This window comes from Talpa europaea (genome assembly GCF_964194135.1).
Source record: "Talpa europaea genome assembly, chromosome: 11".
Taxonomy (NCBI): Eukaryota; Metazoa; Chordata; class Mammalia; order Eulipotyphla; family Talpidae; genus Talpa; species Talpa europaea.
The window spans coordinates 118,493-137,378 of NC_140078.1; the positions used below are offsets into that span (position 1 = coordinate 118,493).

The 18,886-nt window shown below is 73.8% G+C and overlaps 2 protein-coding genes across 2 annotated transcripts; both read left to right on the forward strand.

Annotated features, from left to right (window-relative positions):
- On the forward strand, positions 1 to 3,804 carry PTK6 (protein tyrosine kinase 6; the record flags this gene model as incomplete). The annotated part of the gene is made up of 8 exons (XM_084246784.1): positions 1 to 236; positions 1,123 to 1,249; positions 1,457 to 1,615; positions 1,761 to 1,914; positions 2,219 to 2,380; positions 3,076 to 3,257; positions 3,360 to 3,513; positions 3,617 to 3,804. The coding sequence occupies 8 exons, from the start codon at positions 1 to 3 to the stop codon at positions 3,802 to 3,804; spliced, it is 1,362 nt and encodes a 453-aa protein (XP_084102910.1).
- A 9,842-nt stretch (positions 3,805 to 13,646) lies between these two features.
- EEF1A2 (eukaryotic translation elongation factor 1 alpha 2) lies at positions 13,647 to 17,909 on the forward strand (the record flags this gene model as incomplete). The annotated part of the gene is made up of 7 exons (XM_084246899.1): positions 13,647 to 13,790; positions 14,736 to 14,915; positions 15,045 to 15,341; positions 15,862 to 16,012; positions 16,753 to 17,009; positions 17,209 to 17,443; positions 17,636 to 17,909. The coding sequence occupies 7 exons, from the start codon at positions 13,647 to 13,649 to the stop codon at positions 17,761 to 17,763; spliced, it is 1,392 nt and encodes a 463-aa protein (XP_084103025.1). The 3' UTR covers positions 17,764 to 17,909.
- Positions 17,910 to 18,886: the final 977 nt, after the last annotated feature.

The following is an 18,886-nucleotide window of genomic DNA, read 5'->3' on the forward strand; positions in this document are numbered from 1 at the left end:
ATGGTGTCCCGGGGCCAGGGCCAGGCCAGCCTGGGGCCCCGGTACGTGGGACTCTGGGACTTCGAGGCCCGGACAGACGAGGAGCTGAGCTTCCGGGCGGGAGACCGCTTCCTGGTGGCCAGGAAGGAGGAGGACTGGTGGTGGGCCACGCGGCTGGACACGGCGGGCAGGGCCCTGGCGGAGGGCCTCGTGCCCCACAACTACCTGGCCGAGGAGGAGGCGGCGGAGTCCGAGCCGTGAGTGTCCCTGAGGCCCCAAGGGGTCCCGGCCGTGGCGCCGCCGTGGCCACGAGGGCCGTGCTGGTGGCGCGGGCCGGCCGGGAGCCCTCCCGGACAGGGGCACGGCTGGCCTGTCGAGGGGCCGGGGGGGGGCACGCAGCCCTCCCGGGGTCCCCACGGTGATCATGGCACCGGGGCCAGGACAGAGGGTGCGTGGGGCTGCGGGCGGCGCCTGCCGGGAGCTGCAGGCCGGGGGAGCCTCCCTCACCCCGAAACAGCCGAAACCAGATGTGCGACCTAGTTAGGGACGCGGGACGGCTGTTGCAACACGGCGGGTGGGGCGCCCGTCAGCCGCTCCGAGCAGCCTGGCACGCTGGCCCAGGCAGGCTCTGTGCTGCCCCGCAGCGGCGGCGGTAAGCAAGCCGCAGTCACGGTGGGGTGGGGGGGGAGGACGGGGCCCCCGAGGGTCAGGCGGGTGACCAGAGCCCCAGTGTTCCTAGAGGAGGCGCTGGGGCCAGCTGGGCAGGGCGTGTGGCGCCGTCCCTGCAGCTGTGTTCCAGCGGGCAGGCACAGCAGCCGGTGGCAGAAGTCGCAGGGGCTGGACGGGCCCTGCCTGCAGCCCGAGTCCAGGGCTCACCACGACCAGCGTGCGCAGCTGGCCGCACAGGTCCTCAAGGTGCCGGGGTAAGGACCCCGGGCAGCCAGGCCACCAGCGGTGCAGGGCCGCCGTGGAGGTGGGGGCAGCTGCTGTTTCCACCCTGGACAGCTCTGACCCCACAGGTGGCCAGGACGGGGCCTCCTCCTGGCGTCAGGGAGACCCTGGGGTCCAGGACCAGCTGTTGGGGCCATCTGGGGTCAAGGATGGGCGAAGAAGCCAAGGGTCAGCGCGAGCTCACCCCCTCAGGTGGTTCTTCGGCCGCATCTCCCGCTCGGAGGCATCGCGCTGCCTGCAGGCCCACGGCGGCGGCCCAGGGGCCTTCCTGGTCAGGGTCAGCGAGAAGCCGGGCGCCGACTACGTCCTCTCCGGTAGAGTGCCCTGCCAGCCCGGCCGGCTCTGGGGGGTCCTTGCCCCACCCCCTGAATGCGGAGCCCACGCCTCTGGCCCTTCCCGGGACGGACCCCCACGGTGGGCGGCGCAGGGGTTGGGGGGGAGTCCCTGGCGTCCCCAAGGGTTTTCCAGGCCCCGCCCCTCCCCCGCTGCCCCCACCGCCTCTGACAGCAGCCCCGCTCCAGTGCAGGACCGGCGGGCCGTGCGCCACTACAAGATCTGGCGCGGCGCGGGGGGCCGGCTGCACCTCAACGAGGCTGTGTCCTTCGCTGGCCTGCGGGCGCTCGTGGCGCACCACAGGGCCCAGAGCCTGTCCCACGGCCTGCGGCTGACCACGCCCTGCTGGAAGGTGCGCGCTGACCCCACCTGGCCTTGCAGCCGGGGCTCGGGGGCCCCCGAGGGTGTGCGGGTTGGCCAGACACACGGTGGGGGGGCAGACCGGAGCCGGACCAGGCCGGTGGGTGCGGCCCCCCACGCTCTCTGCCCGCCTCCAGCACGAGCCGGAGCCCCTGCCCCCCTGGGACGACTGGGAGCGGCCGCGGGAGGAGTTCACGCTCTGCAGGAAGCTGGGCGCCGGCTACTTTGGGGAGGTCTTCGAAGGGCTCTGGAAGGACCAGGTCCGCGTGGCCATCAAGGTCATCGCGCGAGGTGAGCGGCCCGGGACCCGCACTGCAGACCGCCCTGTGCCCGCGGCCTCCGGGCCATCCCGCTCCGCGCGGGCGTTTCCCTGGGCGTATGTTAAGACTCCAGCGTCAACGGCAGCGCGACAGAGAGCGCTGGGCACGGGAGAGGGCGGCGGGGACTCCGGGCCGCCAGCCCCCTCTGGGCCCCACATTTCGGGGTCACCTGCGGGGGTGCGGCGGTGTGGGCGCGGGGACCCTCCGGCAGGCTTGGCTGGCGGGGGGTGGGGTGGGGGGCTTCGGGCCACACCCACGCGGCGCCCCACCCCCAGACGACCTCCTGCACCAGCACACCTTCCGGGCCGAGATCCAGGCCATGAAGAAGCTGCGGCACAAGCATGTCCTGGCGCTGTACGCCGTGGCGTCCGTGGGAGACCCGGTGTACATCGTCACGGAGCTCATGCCCAAGGGGAGCCTACTGGAGCTGCTGCGGGGTGAGCACCCGTGTGCCCCAGCCCCAGTGGGCCCTACCTTCATGGGACTCCCCCAGCCACCGCCCTGGCGCCCAGGAGCCCAGGAGTGGGTCATGGTCGATGCAGCGCAAACACCCAGGCGCCACGGCCCCACTCCCAGAACCATCCTCTGCCAGAGTGTGCCAGGCTGGGGGGCCGGGGGGAGGGGCGCTGTCCCCAAGCCCTTCGCTGCGCAGAGGCCGTGGCCCCTTGGTGTTTGTGTGCACGCCTGGCACGCGCTCAGCCACCCCATGCATGCACACCACACCCCAGCACTCTCACGCACTCGCCCGTGTGCACATGTGTCCACGCCACACACCCAGGGCACACCCAGCACACACTGACAGACACAGCGGATCTCGCTGGCCCACGGGCCTCGACAGGTCCCCTCCCTCCTGGGACTTCACCCTGCGCAGACCATGGGCAGCGGCCGTGCTGGCTGCAGAGGCCGAGGGGCGGAGCCACGGGGTGGCCAGGGACATGTTCTCACCCCACACAGGAACAGCAAGGCCCAGAAGCTGGGGCACCCCCTTGCCACCAAGGGGTGCACCCCATCCTTGCAGGCCGCAGCCCCCTGCCTGGTGTGGCCCGTGGGGAGGGAGTGGGCGAGGTGCTGTGCAGTGTGGCCCGGAGCAGGCTGCGCCCGCCGACCTACCCACCAACCCCTCGCTCCGCAGACTCTGACGAGAACGCGCTGCCCGTGTCGGAGCTGATGGACGTGGCCTCGCAGGTGGCCGAGGGCATGTGCTACCTGGAGTCCCAGAATTACATCCACCGGGACCTGGCGGCCAGGAACATCCTGGTGGGGGAGAACAACATCTGCAAGGTCGGGGACTTCGGGCTGGCCCGGCTGATCAAGGTGAGGGGCGCGGCCCTGCGCAGCCCAGCCCAGGGCACCCGCTCGGCGGCGGCGGGGAGGCGGGCGGGGCCAGGAGGCCCGTCCAGCGCGTGCTGCTTGCAGGAGGACATCTACCTGTCCCACGACCGCAGCGTCCCCTACAAGTGGACGGCGCCGGAAGCGCTCTCCCACGGCCACTACTCCACCAAGTCCGACGTCTGGTCCTTCGGGGTCCTTCTCCACGAGATCTTCAGCAGGGGCCAGACGCCCTACCCAGGTACTGGCGCCGCCCCGGGCGGCCAGCCGGGCCTGAGTGTCCTGGGTGGGGGTGGCAGGCGGGCAGGCCGGCCAGGTCCCCAGAGCCGTGTGCCCCACCGCAGGCATGAGCAACCACGAGGCCTTCCAGAGGGTGGAGGCCGGCTACCGCATGCCCTGCCCACCCACGTGCCCGCCCTCGGCGCACAAGCTGATGCTGTCCTGCTGGCACCGGGACCCCGAGCAGCGCCCCGGCTTCAGCACCCTGCGGGAGAGGCTCCGCAGCTTCTCCAGGTACGAGAGCCCGCTCTGAGGCCAGCGCTGCGGCCTGGACCGTGGGGGAGGGGCCCTGGGACAGCAAGCTCGTCCTCTGCGGCCGGTCCAGGCCACCCGCTCGCCCGGCCCCGGCCGAGCTCTGGGCAGGACCCTGAGGGGGCTGTGGCTGCATGAGACAGGAGGCTGGTGGTGGGCACTGCAGTCCCTGGGGCTCCCAGCTGTGGCCCCCGTGCCCTGGCCAGGGCAGTCGGCCGCAGTCACCAGAGGCCCCAAGGGCGGCATCTGGACACTGGCTGGAAGGCTGAGGAGGGCTCAGGCAGCCTCTGGGCAGCCCCTGCGGGGTCCCACCGAGGAAATGAACGCGACGACCTCCCATCTCCGCCAGAAGGTGGACCGCAGCGACCCTGCCCGGGCCACCCCACCCCAGCCTGCCTGCAGCTGACCCCCTGAGGCCATGGCCACTGGGCACCTGGCACGGACTCACGCAGCTACTCACAGGATGGGGGACAGGAGGGAGGGGCTCCTTGGGGGCCAGCTGAGGCCCCACCAGGGCGGCCCGGCCTTCACGCATGGACGGCCAGTGCGCGCCGAGCCCAGAAGACGCACTCTGCTGGGGCTGGACTTCGCCCTCGCCCCCTGGCACCCCAGGGCTGGGGCCTGCTGTGCTGCACAGCCCAGGGCGCCACCCCTGTGTGAGGGCCCCGCTGTTGGGGCTCATCCAGGCCCTCGGTGGAGGCCCGGCCAGCAACTGCCCCACACCTCCCTCGGGCGCCCTGGCCTCAGTGGCTGCCCCGACACCCCCTCGGGTGCAGGACCCGCCCCGCGCAGGGAGCAGTGGCGCCCCCGCCCCAGGGCCGGCGGGCAGCAGCTCTCAGACCCACTGTGCTTCTGGGCGTTCATTTGCACACGGGCCGGGAGGCGCGGGGCTCACGGGGCTCATGGGGCTCACGGGGCTCACGGGGCTCAGGAGTAAAGGGGGTTTCTCTGCTTCCTTTTTGGTGTTTTGCTGTTTTTGAAGAAAGGTTCGGGGCTTTGGCCGGCTGCAGCCTGCTGGCCCGGAGGGCAGGGCATCCCAGACACGCGCAGGGACAGCCGCTCAGGACGGGGGCCCAGGACTGGCCTTGCTGGGCAGGCCTCCGGGCTGCTTCCTCGCGGGTCCCTGGGCCCGGCCACGGGCCATCACGCTGCGGGCGGCCTGGGGAGGTTCCGGGCTGGAGGGGAGCAAGGGTCAGAGCAGCCGCCGGCCTGCATCCCCCCAGCCTCCTTGGCGGGCACGCACTGCTCGGGGGACTCCGACGGCGTGGCCATGCATGGGAGAGGGGACTTCCCGAAGAAGCAGGTTGCCCACCAGTGACCGGGGTCAGCCTTGGGGAGCCCTGAGAGAGCAAAGGGGGGGTCCTGTGCTGCCTGCTCCTGGGGGGCCCACCCAGACAGCTCCTGGACAGCGGGCTCGGGGCCTGCACTCACCTGGGGGGTGGGGGACAGCGTCCCCGGGGCCGTGGGTGCTCCCGCAGGAGCTGTTACTGGAAGTGGACCCCGGGCGGCCTGCAAGGGCTTGGTCAGCTCGCCGGCCACCCCCCGCGGCCCAGCCCAGCAGGCCAAGGGGGCAGTGCGGCCCCGAGCGCCTGCCCCTCCCGGGCCCCAGGAGGCTGGGCCCAGCCCACGTACCGGCAGTAGCCGTGGGTGGCCCCAGGGCGCCCCCAGGGGACCCGCCAGGAGGGCGGGGCCGGGGCGGGGCCTGCGCGGGGTCGCGGGGCGCAGCGGCAGCGCCCGCGGGTCGAGTCACGGGGCGGGCGCCGACCTCACACCGCACCCCGCTCCTCCGCGCCGGGCGCGGGCGGCTCCAACCAGCCCGAGCCGGCTGCGCCGCGGGCCGACAAAGGCGCTTTGTGCGCGGGGTCCCCGACCGGCCCCCGCCGCGCCCCCGCCGCGCGCCCGCCCCCCCCGCGGCTTCCCCGGCGGCCGGCGCGGACCGGGGCGGCCGCAGGGACCGCGGGGGCCGGGGGGGGGGGCTCCCCGGGCCGGGTGCGCACGCGCAGACGCGCCCCAGCGCCCGCGGAGCCCCCGCCCCGCCCCGCGCGGCCCCCGCCCTGCGGCCGCGCCCGGCCCCCGAGGCCGCCCGGCTCCTGCCGGTGCCGCGGGAGGCGAGGCGCACCCCGCAGGCAGCAGCCCCTGGGGCGCCCGGCCCGCCCAGTCAGCGGCTCGGCCTGTGCGCGGCGGCCCCGGAGCCGGACCGGCGCTTCCCGCCGGGAAAGGGGCGAGTGCCGCGGGGACCCCCTCGGGAGGCCGCGGACGGGGAGCCGGGGGCAGGGACCGGGGCCTGGGGCGGCCCGCGGCGTCCACTGGTGCTTCCGGCGCACGGTCAGCGCGGACGGCGCGGCACCTCCTCGCGGCCCGCCCCGGCCCGACTGCGCCCCCAGGCCCGCGGCGCCCGCGGGGTCCCGCCAGGACCCTGGACAGCGCGCGGCCGCGGGCGGGGCCTCCGCACCGGCGCCGCGGGGCGGGGCGGGGCGGGGCGGGCACCCCTCGGGCTCGGCGGGGGCGGAGTCCTGCGGGCAGGGGCGCCTGTGAGCAGAGGCCGGGGGTCCCTCGGGGCAGAAGCGCCCCCCAGGGGCTCGGGTCCGAGCGGAGTCGGGACGGGGAGCTGCCTGGGGACAGCGGGAGGCCGCGGGCCTGGACAGCAGGGGTGTGTGGGGAGGGCGCCCCCGCCCCGCCCCCCGCGCTGGGGCGCTCCTCCCTGCGCGCTCCGGCGGGCGCCCCAGAGCCCGGCGCTCCCGCCAGCGGCGGCCCCGGAGGGCGGGTGACGCAGCCGGCGGCCGGGCTCCCTGCGCTCCCCGCTCCCCGGAGGCGCCCGTGGCCGCCGGGCGGAGCGTTCGGAGAGCGCAAAAAGGGCTGGTAGTTGGGGCCCGGACAACCCCTCCAGGCCTCCGGCAGCGCCCCCAGGGCTGTGGCAGGGAGGCGGGCAGGAGCTTCTGCCCTCCCCGGGCCCTCCGAGCGTTTCCAATCCCCGCCCGCAGGCCCCTCCACGGGGCGGCCGTCCCCGGGCGACCGCGGGCTCCAGTCACGCCACCCTCAGCCGGGGCTGTGCCCTCCGCGCCCTTCCTTCGTGGGGTGAGGGCCAGCTAGCGGGTGCCGGACATCACCGAGCAGGTGGGCACTCGGGTACCATCAGGCTGTGGCCGCCTCCCGTCTGGGGTGTCCTGGGAGGATCACAGGCCGGGGTCCCCGGAGCAGGCGCTGAGACGGATGCAGGATGGGCGTCGGGAAAGAGGGCCGAAAGGACACAGGGCCCGGCAGGGGGGGCGGTCAGCCCTGGCCAGTGGGAGCTCCGGGTCCAGGACCTGCATCTGTCCCAGCTGGCAGGGCCTTTACTGCCCCCGACCCCCTCCCAGCCCCCTGTACCCTGGGGCCAAGGCTGCCTCAGAAGGAGCCCCCCCCCCCGCTGGGTGCAGCCCAGCCTGCAGGTGCATCCCAGGCCCCCTGTCCCCGGTCCGGCCTGGCCCAGCCCCCCACGCTCGACCGCCCCAGCCACCACAGCAACGGGACGTTGGAAAAAAAGGTTTTTTATCCTTAAAGTGAAAATGTGAAAAGCCGCATTTACTAAGGCAGGAAGGGGGGCCTGGTGGGGCCCGGGAGGCGCCTGGTTAGCCGGGAAGGGGCCCCAGGGTCTCAGTGTCCGTCTGGCCCATCCCAGAGTGGTGGGTGCTGGGCAGAGCCCAAGATGGGTGTCCTGCGCCTCCTGGCTCTCCGGGAGTGGAGGTGTCGGGTCCGTCACCCGGGCTCCCCTGTGTGGCCAAGCTGACCCGCCTGCCTGGGTGCGTGGGGCGCTGGCGCGCGGGGCCGGGCACTGGCCAGGAGCAGGCCCGCGTCCCGCCCCGGGAAGCGCTGACCAGCTGCGCGGCCGCGGTGTCCCGGGTGGGCGCCCAGGTGAGTCAGAGGTGGCGGCGCTGGCGCTCGGGGCCGCTGGCTGCTTTGGTGCCGGCGCGGCGCGGGGAAGCCAGGCCCAGCCGGCCGGCCGCGGCCCCGTGAGGGGCAGCAGGGGCAGGAGCGCGGGGGCGAAAGCGTGGAGGTGAGAGAGACGGCACGTTTTGGGGACAAGACCCTTTGGTGTGGACGTCTTGAGGCAAGTGCTTGGGCGGGGAATGCTGCTCACGGAGGACATCACGGGGGTTGGACGCCCCGCACGCCCCTCGGGCCGGCTCTCCGGGCTGCGGCGTCCTTCACGAGGGGCCGCTCACGCTTCTCGCTCTCGTTTTCAGGCTTTTTGTGGTGAAACAAATACAGAGGGCGTGATCACGGTCATTTTGTTTTTAAAGATTTGTTTACGCGTACAAGAGCTGGGGTGCAGGCCTGGGGTGCAGAGGTGGGGGTGAGCGGGCTCCCCTGAGACAGAGTGGGGAGCAGAGCAGGCGGAGCCCCTGGAATCCACTGCTGAGGGAGCAGCGGGGAGAGGGAGGGTCTGCTGCGCCCTGAGGGCTGCTCCCTGGCCGGGAGGGGACTCGAGCTGCAGAGGCTGCGCAAGGCTCCGTAGGCCGCCTCTTGACCCCTTGCGCCAGCTCTGCTCGCACACCTGGGTCTTGGATCCGCTGGCGCCAACCTGTGCGCCCCTGGTGGGGGGCTCCGTCCTGGGCGCGGCTTCCCCAGCGTTTGCTGAGTCTCCCCCCAGCTGGCCGCGCCTTCGGGGTGTCCCTGCGCACCATCCCGTACCCGTGAACGGGTCGTTTTGCTCCTTCCTTTCCAGTCTCGCCACCTCGCCCCCTCTGGCTGGAGCGCGCCCCGCTCGCCAAGGGGCGTGGACCGCGGGAGCCTGGGGCTCCACCCCGTGCCAACTGGGTGCTCCGTCCCGGCAGCGGCCGCCCTGGGCAGCTCCCTCCGCTCCCAGCTACTCCCGTGTTTTTGCCAGAAAGGCCTGCGTTGCGTTGGATGGCGCGGGCACCGTCGGGTGGACCCCGGGCCCAGGAACGACCCCGCACGGGGGCGTCGGCGGCAAAGGCAAAGCGTCCGCGGGGCGCGGTGGGCGGTGGGTGACGGCGAGGCCCGCGAGGACAAGCTCGCGCGGCCCCCGGGCCTGGGTCTGTCCACACAGGACCCAGCGAGCCAGGGGAGGCCCCAGCGCGGAGGCGGCGCGGCCTGTGCACACCGCGGCCTCCGCCAGCACTGGGGACACCAGAGCCGCCGCCTCGCAACATGGAGCCGCGCAAGGGGCAGCCGCAGCGGCCCTGGCAGGCAGGGCCGGCCCATGGCGGGGTGGCCGCCCACGACGCAAACCAGGCCCGGGCGGGGAGGGGGGAGTGGCCCCACGGACACATGGGGGCGAGGGACGTGGGGGGCAGCTGGGGGCTGGAGGGCCGGCAGCGCTTTGCTTTACTTTTTAAAAAGCGGGCAGAGGGGCCAGCAGGCGGGGCAGAGGGGCAGGCGGGGCTGTGGGACGGCCCTGGGGAGGGAGCCCCGGCTCGGCAGTGAAGGCCAGCGTGGACTCAGAGGGAGAACATGCCAGCCGCGCGGACACGCGTGAGGACAGGCTCTCGTCGCTTCTTTCGTAACTTTTCTGTAAGCTTGAAATCACTTCAGAATAAAAATGGACACACAGGGAGTCAACTTCTGCTTGCCACCAAGGACTGTGGCGCTGGCCACCGCGGGCACAGCGGGCACCAGGAGCACCGCGGGCGCTGAGGAGCGCTCCTGAGCATGGGTCCTCTTCGAAGGTCTCCGGCTGTTGGCAGAGTCATTTACTTGTGGCTGAAGGGCCACGGTCCCCAGGCTCACTCTTGGGGCGCCTGCCCCCCGGGTCTCTTACTCTCCAGGTGGGCTGCTTGCTGGTGGCTCAGACTCTGGCTGCCCAGGGTAGGGCCCTCTGGTCAAAGAGGGGACAACAGGGCCCTGGGCGAGGGTGCGGAAGCCCCACGGTCAGGTTAGGTGGCCTCCAAGGGGACCTGGTCCTGCAGGGACAGATCACGCCTGTCCAGTCCCACGGGTCCGGGGCAGGTGTCTGGCAGGGCCCAGTGGCTGCAGTGCCTCAGGCTCGCCTGGCCCTCAGGCCATAGGCGGGGGCTGAGCCCTCCGGGCATCATCTGGCCTGCCTTGGGCAGAATGGGGGTCCCTCCCTGCTCCTGGCCAGGCTGAAGCCCCGTTCTGGGCGGCCCAGAGCAAAGCGTAGCCCCACTTGCCACATGGCTCAGAGGAGGCGCCTCTGCAGGTCCTGCCCACTCACCCGGGAGGCACGGGCCCTGCGGGCCCTGCAGGGATGCCCAGGTGGGCGGGGCGGGGGGCGGTGTCCCTGCTGCTGCGTTGCCAGGCAACAGCCAGGCCTGTGCCCTACTGAGGGCAGCCGCATGGCCCAGGCATGGTGCCCTCTGGGCATCCCTGGCTGACTCAGGCTGGCCGCACACCTGCCCAGCACGCTGGGTTTGTGGGGGGGGGGGCCTGGACCATCCCGCAAGTCTCCCCAAGTTCCGGCTGCTCGCTCAGGACAAGGCCCAGGCGGGGGAGGGGGGCTGGGTCTGCGGTGTGTGTGGCCGCCACCTGCTGCTCGAGGAAGCTCCTCTCTGCCATGGAGACGCTGGGTTGTTCAGGGGCGCTCAGCCCTGGGGTGCCCGGCCGCGTGCTTGGGCCACCCGCTTGGGGGCTGAGGGGTAAGGGCCAGGGAAGCCCAGCGGGTCAGAGCCCCCCCCAGTGCCTGCAGGGTGAGCAGTGGGGCTGGGGGGGCCCTGGGGGCGTTGCTCAGGTGCCTTGCAGGTTATTATTAAGCCAGCAGTGACGTCACCTGCAGCCAATGGGAGGCGGGTTTCTTCCAGGCGGGCAGCGTGATAACGGGTAATTCTAGCACGTTCTCTCTCCCGGGGCACAGATGCTGCCCTGTCTCCCCGACAGCGAGTGCGGGTTGGGGTCTCCCCTGCCTGGCACCCCACGGGTGCCGGGGAGGCCGCCTCTGGCCAGCTGCCCCCGCACCCTGGGCTGCTGGGCTCTGCGCAGTGAGCCTCCCTGCCTCGGGCGGCGGGTGGCGCTGCCAGTGGGTGCTTGGGGCGCGCTTAGCACGCCGCCGGCTGCTCAGTGCCTAGCGGTCACCGGGCCCTGGGGACTACCCGGTGGGCAGCAGCCATGGGGGCTGGGCCGTGGCCGGCTGGCACTCTCAGAGTGCCGCTATCTGGCACCAGCTCTTCTTAGTGTCGTGTCCCTGCACCCAGTATCTCCGGCAGCAGGGCAGCGGGGCCCTGAAGGGGCTCAGAGTGGGGACATCCGGAGGACGCTGCCTCCGTTGGCTCAGTGGCCACTGCCTTGGCCTCTGGCACAGGACGCCGCTGCCTGCCCACAGATAGGGTGTGAGCCGGTGTGGAGCAGCTGGCGAGGGGCTGCAGGCGGCACGCCGGGGATCATGCCCCTGCCCCCCACCCCGTGGGTTGGGCCCACGCAAGCCCTGGCTGGTCGCCACACCCCCACATCGCCTACCCGCCGGCACAGGGGCGACGGGCACGGACAGCTGGCGGGTGTCCTCGCCAGGCGTTTATTTTTAATTGCTGGCTCCCGCCTGGCAGTTGCAGCAGCGCCGGGAGCGCCAGGTCATCTGGAGGGTGGCCGTCCGCGTCCTGCCCGCCCTGTCCCGCGTCCAGCCTCGCCCTGTGGGGCGGGCTGAGCGGGGCCCTTCTCGCCCCCAGAGATGCTTCCGGATGGGGAGGCCTGCTGGACCCCAGCCGCTGCACCGGGTCCCCCACCTGGGGGTCCAGCCACGGCGCTCCTGCAGCGGGAGTGGGCTTGCTCACGCGCACACCTGAGGCCCTGCTTTTCTGGCCGGTTGCGCCCTGACCCCCAGGCAGGACCGCCCTGGGGAGAGGCCGGCCCTGGTCTCTGTGGGGGGCTGGCTGACTCCCTTAGTGCCCACTGTGGCCAGTTCCCAGTGTGCCCAGGGTCCATGGGGACCAGGACACCCCCAGATGAGGTTTCTGACCCACCAGACCTGGACAGAGGGGTCACCCTCTGGCTTGGGGACCCCGCTCCCCTGGGAGCCCCCAGCACAGCGGTGCCCCAGGGTCTCTGGGGTGGACTCTGAGGGCCCAGAGGCCTGGGGTGGGGACAGAAGGTGGTCTCGCCGGGCCTGGGGGGCCCTGGCCCAGCTGCGGGTCCCCGTGTGGCAGGCGCTGGGGTGGGGCCTCGGGACCAGCAGCTTTCAAGTCCCACGGGCCGCCCCCGCCCCCGCGGGCCACCCGGAGGTGCTGGGGCCGCAGCTGCGCCGCCGGTCCCGGAGCGCGGGGAGGGCCTGGCCCTGGAGAGGCGGCCGCCGGGGCTGCTCTCCGCGGGGTCCTCCTGCGCACCCCCGCGGCGCGCCGGGGCTGTGTCTGGGGGTCTCTGTCCCGGGCCGCCCCGCCCTGTCTTCGCCCGGGGCGCCAAGCCTGGCGCGCGTCTCCAGCGTCTCCCCCGGGCCCGCTCCATCTCCGCCACCCCCACCCCTCCCCGCCCTCCCTCCCCGCTCCCCGCTCCCCGCCTCTCCCCGCCCCAGCTCCCGCCTCTCGCCGCTGCCGGCCTTTCTCTCCCTCCCGGCGCGGCGCGTCGGCCTCGGCGCCTTTGTCGCTGCGCCCCCCGCGCGGCCTCCCCCGCGCCCGGCCCGCCGCCCCAGCGGCCCCCCCCGCGGGCCCCTCCGCGCGCCCCTCCCCGCGCGCCCCCCCGCGCGCCCCCCCGCGCCCCTCCCCGCGCCCCTCCCCGCGCGCCTCCCCGCGCCTCCCCGCGCCCCTCCCGCGCGTGCCGCAGTGGCGTGCTGCAGGGGCGCAGTGCGCCGCGCCGCGCCGTCGGTAGGTGGACCCTCCTGGAGAGATAAAACCGCGGGCGCCGGCGCGCCAGTCCCTCTGGCTGAGACCGCGGCTCCGGGTAAGGACGCTCGCCCCGCGCCCGCCCGGCCCCCGCCCGCGCCCGGCGGCCCCTCCGGGAAGCGGGCCCGGCGCAGAGCGCGCGCCGCGGGCCCCAGGGCCGCCCCCCTGGCGCCCCGACCGCCCGGCGGCTCGGCCGCGGCGGGGCGGGGTGGGCGCGCGGCGGGGCGCTTGTTTACGCGGCCGCGGGGCGGCGACGGTCGCTCGCGGCCGTGACCTTGGGCTGCGGGGGGACCGCGGCGCGGTCGGGCGGGGGCCTCGGCGGGGGTCTGGCGGGGGTCGGGCCGCGGGGGGCCGGGGCCGGCCTCCCCGCCCCCACCCGGCCCGCGGGCCACTCTCCCCGCCTCAACCCCAGGCGCCGGCCAGCGGGGCCTCTCCCCGCCCCCACCTGCCCCTCCCTGTCCCTGGGATAACTGAGTCCACTGACCTCCAGGACCGCGGGGCTGTGACCCGGACCTGAGCGCCAGCAGGGGGAGGGGCCCCCCCAGCGGCGGGCACTCGCCCTGGCACCTGCCGGCACTGGCAGCCGGGCCGAGCCCCTCCTCCGGACAGAGCGGGAAGCGCCCCCTCCCGCGCCCTCCTGCCCTGCCCACCTTCCAGGCCGCTCCCCAGAGCCGGCCTCCTCCGGCGGCCCTGGCCCCTCTGCGGCGGAGGGTGGCGCGGGCAGGGGCGCCTCCGGGGCCTGGGCGCCAACCCTGGTCCAGGCGGCAGCCCGGGTGGGGGCAGGGCGTGGGGGGGCAGCGGCTGAGGCCCGTGGGGAGCGCCAGGGTGACTCATCACCAGCCTCACGGTCATGGGGCTCACCCAGCCCGCTGCTTCTCGCTGGCTTCTCGAGGGGGGTCAGCCTGCCCTGTGGGGGCCTGGGGCTGGAGCCTGAGGGCCAGCCCGGGCAGGGCCGCGGCCCGCAGGCCCCGCTCACCAGAGGCACCATCACCTGCCCCGCCCACAGCATCACTGCTCAGCACCCCCTCACCTGAGCCAAAGCACCCCAGGCCGTGCCAGCCCCCCCCACACCCCGGGCACAATGGGCAAGGAGAAGACCCACATCAACATCGTGGTCATCGGCCATGTGGACTCGGGCAAGTCCACCACCACGGGCCACCTCATCTACAAGTGTGGGGGCATCGACAAGAGAACCATCGAGAAGTTTGAGAAGGAGGCGGCTGAGGTCAGTCTGGGCGGGGCCGGGCTTGGGCCCTCCGGGGCACCAGGGCCCTGGACGTAGGGGGCAGGATGCACGGGTCAGTGGGGCCTGGCGCCAAAGGCGCGCCTGGCGGGAAGGCCCGCTGGACAGGCCCAGGGGCGGACGTGGCCAGGAGCTGGGGGTGCTGCCTGCATAGACCCCGGAGGCTCCAGCCCGCAGGTGAGAAGGGCCTGGCCGGAGCTGGAGGGCGCTGCCCTCGCTGGTGCCAGGCCTGGCCACACGCGGGCGGCTATTAATAGCTGGGTATTGGGCGCCTCGCCCATCAGCGCCATTTCCTGAGCCGGCTGGGAGGGCTGCTTGTCCGGGCCGCGCCTGCCCTGCGGGGTCCTGGCCTCCAAGAGCATGAGTAGCGGGGCCAGCGCCCCCTGCAGCTGCTCCTGAGTGGCCGGGAGTGGGGGTCTGCCGTCTGTGTCTTCTACCCCCGGACTCCGGGAGGCTCCTCATGGAGGAGCCTCGAGGACGCTTGCCAGGACGACCAGGGGCCAGGCAGGGCTGGGCCTGGGGGAGGCCTGCTGGGGAGCGGGTGGGGTGCCTGCAGCTGCCCCCCACAGCAGGGCTGGCCCTGGCCCCCGCCTAGCCGCCGCCTCCCAGCACGGGGGTCTCACCAGGCCCTGGGGGTGGCCTTGCTGCCCTCCTCACGGGGACAGACGGCAGGGGCCCTCGGGGCACCTCGGGGCATGGCACAGTGGAGGGAGCTGGGCCCTGGTGCTGCCTCAAGCCTCGCGGCTTGGCCCGCGGTGCGTGCCATGGCCCTGGCCCTGCGGGGTCAGGGAGCCCTCAGTCTGGGGCCGGGGGTGGCCCGTGGCTCCCCCGCCGGACCGAGACCAGGAGGGGGCGGCTGGCCCTGGCCCGGGGGCCACCGTGAGGCCTCCTGCCGGCCCCCTGGCCCTGAGCCGCGCCGCCCCCCAGATGGGCAAGGGCTCCTTCAAGTACGCCTGGGTGCTGGACAAGCTGAAGGCGGAGCGGGAGCGCGGCATCACCATCGACATCTCGCTCTGGAAGTTCGAGACCACCAAGTACTACATCACCATCATCGATGCGCCCGGCCACCGGGACTTCATCAAGAACATGATCACCGGCACCTCCCAGGTGGGCGCCGCGCGGGGCCGCCCCGTCCAGAACCGGCCGCGCGCCCGTGGGCCCCACCCCCGCGGGGCGGGGGAGGTGGGGGCCGCCGACCCTGAGGCCGGCCGCTGACCACGGACCGCTGCCCTGCAGGCCGACTGCGCGGTGCTGATCGTCGCGGCGGGCGTGGGAGAGTTCGAGGCGGGCATCTCCAAGAACGGGCAGACGCGGGAGCACGCGCTGCTGGCCTACACGCTGGGCGTGAAGCAGCTCATCGTGGGGGTGAACAAGATGGACTCCACGGAGCCCCCCTACAGCGAGAAGCGCTACGACGAGATCGTCAAGGAGGTCAGCGCCTACATCAAGAAGATCGGCTACAACCCGGCCACTGTCCCCTTCGTGCCCATCTCGGGCTGGCACGGCGACAACATGCTGGAGCCCTCCCCCAACGTGAGTGCCCCGTCCATGCTGGGGCGTGCTCCCGGGCTGGCTGGGGGGGGTTCCTCTCCCCAGGAATGGGGGCTTAGGGTCTCCCTGCCCCCGGACTCCGCCGCCTTGGGCCCTGGGCCACATCAGGGGCGTCCTCAGCCACACCCCGCAGGGGTGGGGGGGGGGGGACCGGGCTGCGCCGGGGGCGAGTCCAGGATCAAGTGCTCCCTGAGAAGGTGAGCCAGTCGCACGCCGCCCTCCGGAGCTCATGAGACCACTGCGGGACCACCCGCTGACCCGGTGGCCTGGGGACACCGTCCCTGGGGGCCTCTCTCCCAGGCTGGGGCCAGGGCGGGAAGCACCAGCCAGTCCTCCAGGTGCCCGCCTGGCCTCAGGGTCTCCGGCTTCCCAGTGTGCGCCGGGCCAGCAGCACTTCTGGGCAGGTGCAGCCTGCGGTGGGGGTGGGGCAGCACTCGGGGCATCCTGGGGGCGCGGGCGGGTGGTCGCGGGGTCTCTGGAGGGCGCCTTCCTCCTCCCGCAGATGCCGTGGTTCAAAGGCTGGAAAGTGGAGCGCAAGGAGGGCAACGCCAGCGGCGTGTCCCTGCTGGAGGCCCTGGACACCATCCTGCCCCCCACACGCCCCACGGACAAGCCCCTGCGCCTGCCGCTGCAGGACGTGTACAAGATCGGCGGTGAGCACGGCCGCCCCCGGTCTGGGGGCTCCCGGGCCCAGGGCCTGCCTTTCCCAAGATGGTGCGCCTTCTGGGGGGCATCTGCTGTCCACCCGTCACCACCCGCCCAACATCCACTCGCCCACCGCCACCCTCCCATCTGTCTGGCTGTGTGTCTGTCCAGCAGCGAATCCACCCACCCACCACGCGGCCTCTGCCTGCCTGCGGCCTAGCCCCCCGCCCGCCCGCTTGTCATGCACCCGCCCACCATCCTCCACCCCGGTCTCCCCGGGGCCGGTGCTCTGGGCCGGGAGCCGGTGGACAGGGACGCTACAGGGCAACTCCCACATCGCCTCCCCCTGAGGCCGGACATGCGGGAAACCGGGCGCAGGAGATGAGACGGAACCACAAATAAGTGGGGGCCTGGGGGTGCCGGCCGGGGCGCCTGTGGCTGTGGGTCACGTCTCGCAGCACGGAGCAGCCCCAGCTTCCCTCGCACCACCTGCGCCCCCACCACAGTCAGGGAGACAGGAGCCCCCGGGGGCCAGATGCCCAGGGCAGCGCCCGCGCCCCGGCTGGGGCCCCCTGCGGGAGCAAGGCCGTTGGCCTCTGGCGCTGCCGCCCCCGTCCCCAAACGCCTCTCCTGGGGACGGCTGCCGCCTGGGGCAGGGAGGGACCCGGCCAGAGGGTGCGGCCCGGCCCCGCCGCGGGTTCCACCGCGGGTCCCTGCCCCGCCGGCCCTCACAGCCCCTCCCCGCCAGGCATCGGGACGGTGCCCGTGGGCCGCGTGGAGACCGGCATCCTGCGGCCGGGCACGGTGGTGACCTTTGCGCCCGTGAACATCACCACGGAGGTGAAGTCGGTGGAGATGCACCACGAGGCGCTGAGCGAGGCCCTGCCCGGCGACAACGTCGGCTTCAACGTGAAGAACGTGTCCGTCAAGGACATCCGCCGCGGCAACGTCTGCGGGGACAGCAAGTCCGACCCGCCGCAGGAGGCCGCCCAGTTCACCTCCCAGGTGCGCGGCCCGCCTGCCAGCGGGCGCAGGGCCAGCGCGGGGCGCCCCGGTGTTGCCGCTGGCCTTCGGGGCGGTGGCAGTTTCACAAATGACTTCTGAGCTACGACAGGCCAGAGCCCTGAGGCCCGGTGCGCACAGCCGGCCTGGCGCTGCTGCCCCGCCCGCCGGCCGCGAGCCCACGCCTGCCGCCCTCCCGCAGGTCATCATCCTGAACCACCCGGGGCAGATCAGCGCCGGCTACTCCCCGGTCATCGACTGCCACACGGCCCACATCGCCTGCAAGTTCGCGGAGCTGAAGGAGAAGATCGACAGGCGCTCGGGCAAGAAGCTGGAGGACAACCCCAAGTCCCTCAAGTCGGGCGACGCGGCCATCGTGGAGATGGTGCCGGGGAAGCCCATGTGTGTGGAGAGCTTCTCCCAGTACCCGCCTCTGGGTGAGCCTGGGGCCGGCGGGTGGGCGCCCGGGGCTGGGCCTGGAGCCCGGGAGGGCGGAGGAGGGCAGGTGACCCTGGGCCGGGGCCGGGGAGGCCCAGGGGTGCGCCCAGAGGGGGCCCCTCGGGCGCTAGGCCCGCCCCCGCCTGCAGCCTCGGCCCCCACCGGCCGCGTCCTCACGGCCCTCCCCGCAGGCCGCTTCGCCGTGCGCGACATGAGGCAGACGGTGGCCGTGGGCGTCATCAAGAACGTGGAGAAGAAAAGCGGCGGCGCCGGCAAGGTCACCAAGTCGGCGCAGAAGGCGCAGAAGGCCGGCAAGTGAAGCGCGGGCGCCCGCGGCGCGCCCCCCGATGCCGGCGCCGCGCCCCGCGCCCCGCGCCCCGCCCCGCGCCCGCGCCCGGCGCACGTCTGCACCTCGGCGTGCGGGAGGCCCGCGGTGCGCGACTGGATGCTCGCCATCAAGGTCCAGTGGAAGTTCTTCAAGAGGAAAAGCGCCGCCCCGCCCCCCCCGCCCCCCGCCCGCCCCGCCCCCGCTTGCGCCCGGCGCCCGCGCCCCGCGCCGTTTTACCAATAAACCTGGCGACCCCAGCACCGCGTGGCCTGCTGCTTTGGGGCGCCGGCACCCCCGCTGCGCCTCCCGCCGCGCCCCGGACGTCCAGGTCAGGCTCCCCGCCGCGGGCCTGCGGAGCGGGGCCCTCTGGGAAGGGGTGAACGGCCCCCCGCCTGCGCCCCGCCTCTGCGCCCTCCGAGGGCCCTGGCGTCCGGTCCGCCTCCCAGGGCCCTCGTGGCCGCGCGTCCCCAGAGTCAGTGGGGCCGGGCCTCTGGGGCCTCGGTGGGGTCCCGGGTCTCTCCGAGCCAGAGCCAGCCTCGCCCTCGCCCTCGCCCGGCCAGGGCAGGTGGCGAAGCCCCCCAGCCGGCGCTGCGCCCCTGGGGCCTCCGGCTGGAAGCCAGGACCACAGGACAGCACTGACCAGCCAACGCGGGTGTGGGGGCCCCCGCACCTGCTTCTCCAGGGACACGCTGTCCTCCAGGACTCTCGGACGGTCGGCGTCCCTGCCGCAGTCACCTCTGCCGCAGAGAGGGGTGTCTGTGCGCGCGGTCCAGGGGCGTGAGGACAGGCGGCGGGGTCTTCGCCTCACCCCGCGGGGTGCGCCCAGATGCCGCAGGAAGGAGAGCAGACGGAGGGCCCAGGCAGCCAGGCCACTGCGCCTGCGGTCCATTCCCCAGAGGGCCCGGCCCCATCCACGGAGGCCTCCGCGGAGGGCAGCACGAGCAAGGCAGCATCCGCCGTCGCTCTGGGCCACTCGGCTTGGGACGGGCCGCGGGCGGTGCTGGACACCAGCAGCGTCCTCTGCCTGAAATCTGAGCGCCGGGCAGTTTCTCTGGAGACCAGCCGCCGGGCCCAGGCCCTGTGCTCTGCCAGCCTGTCCCGCTGGACTAGGACC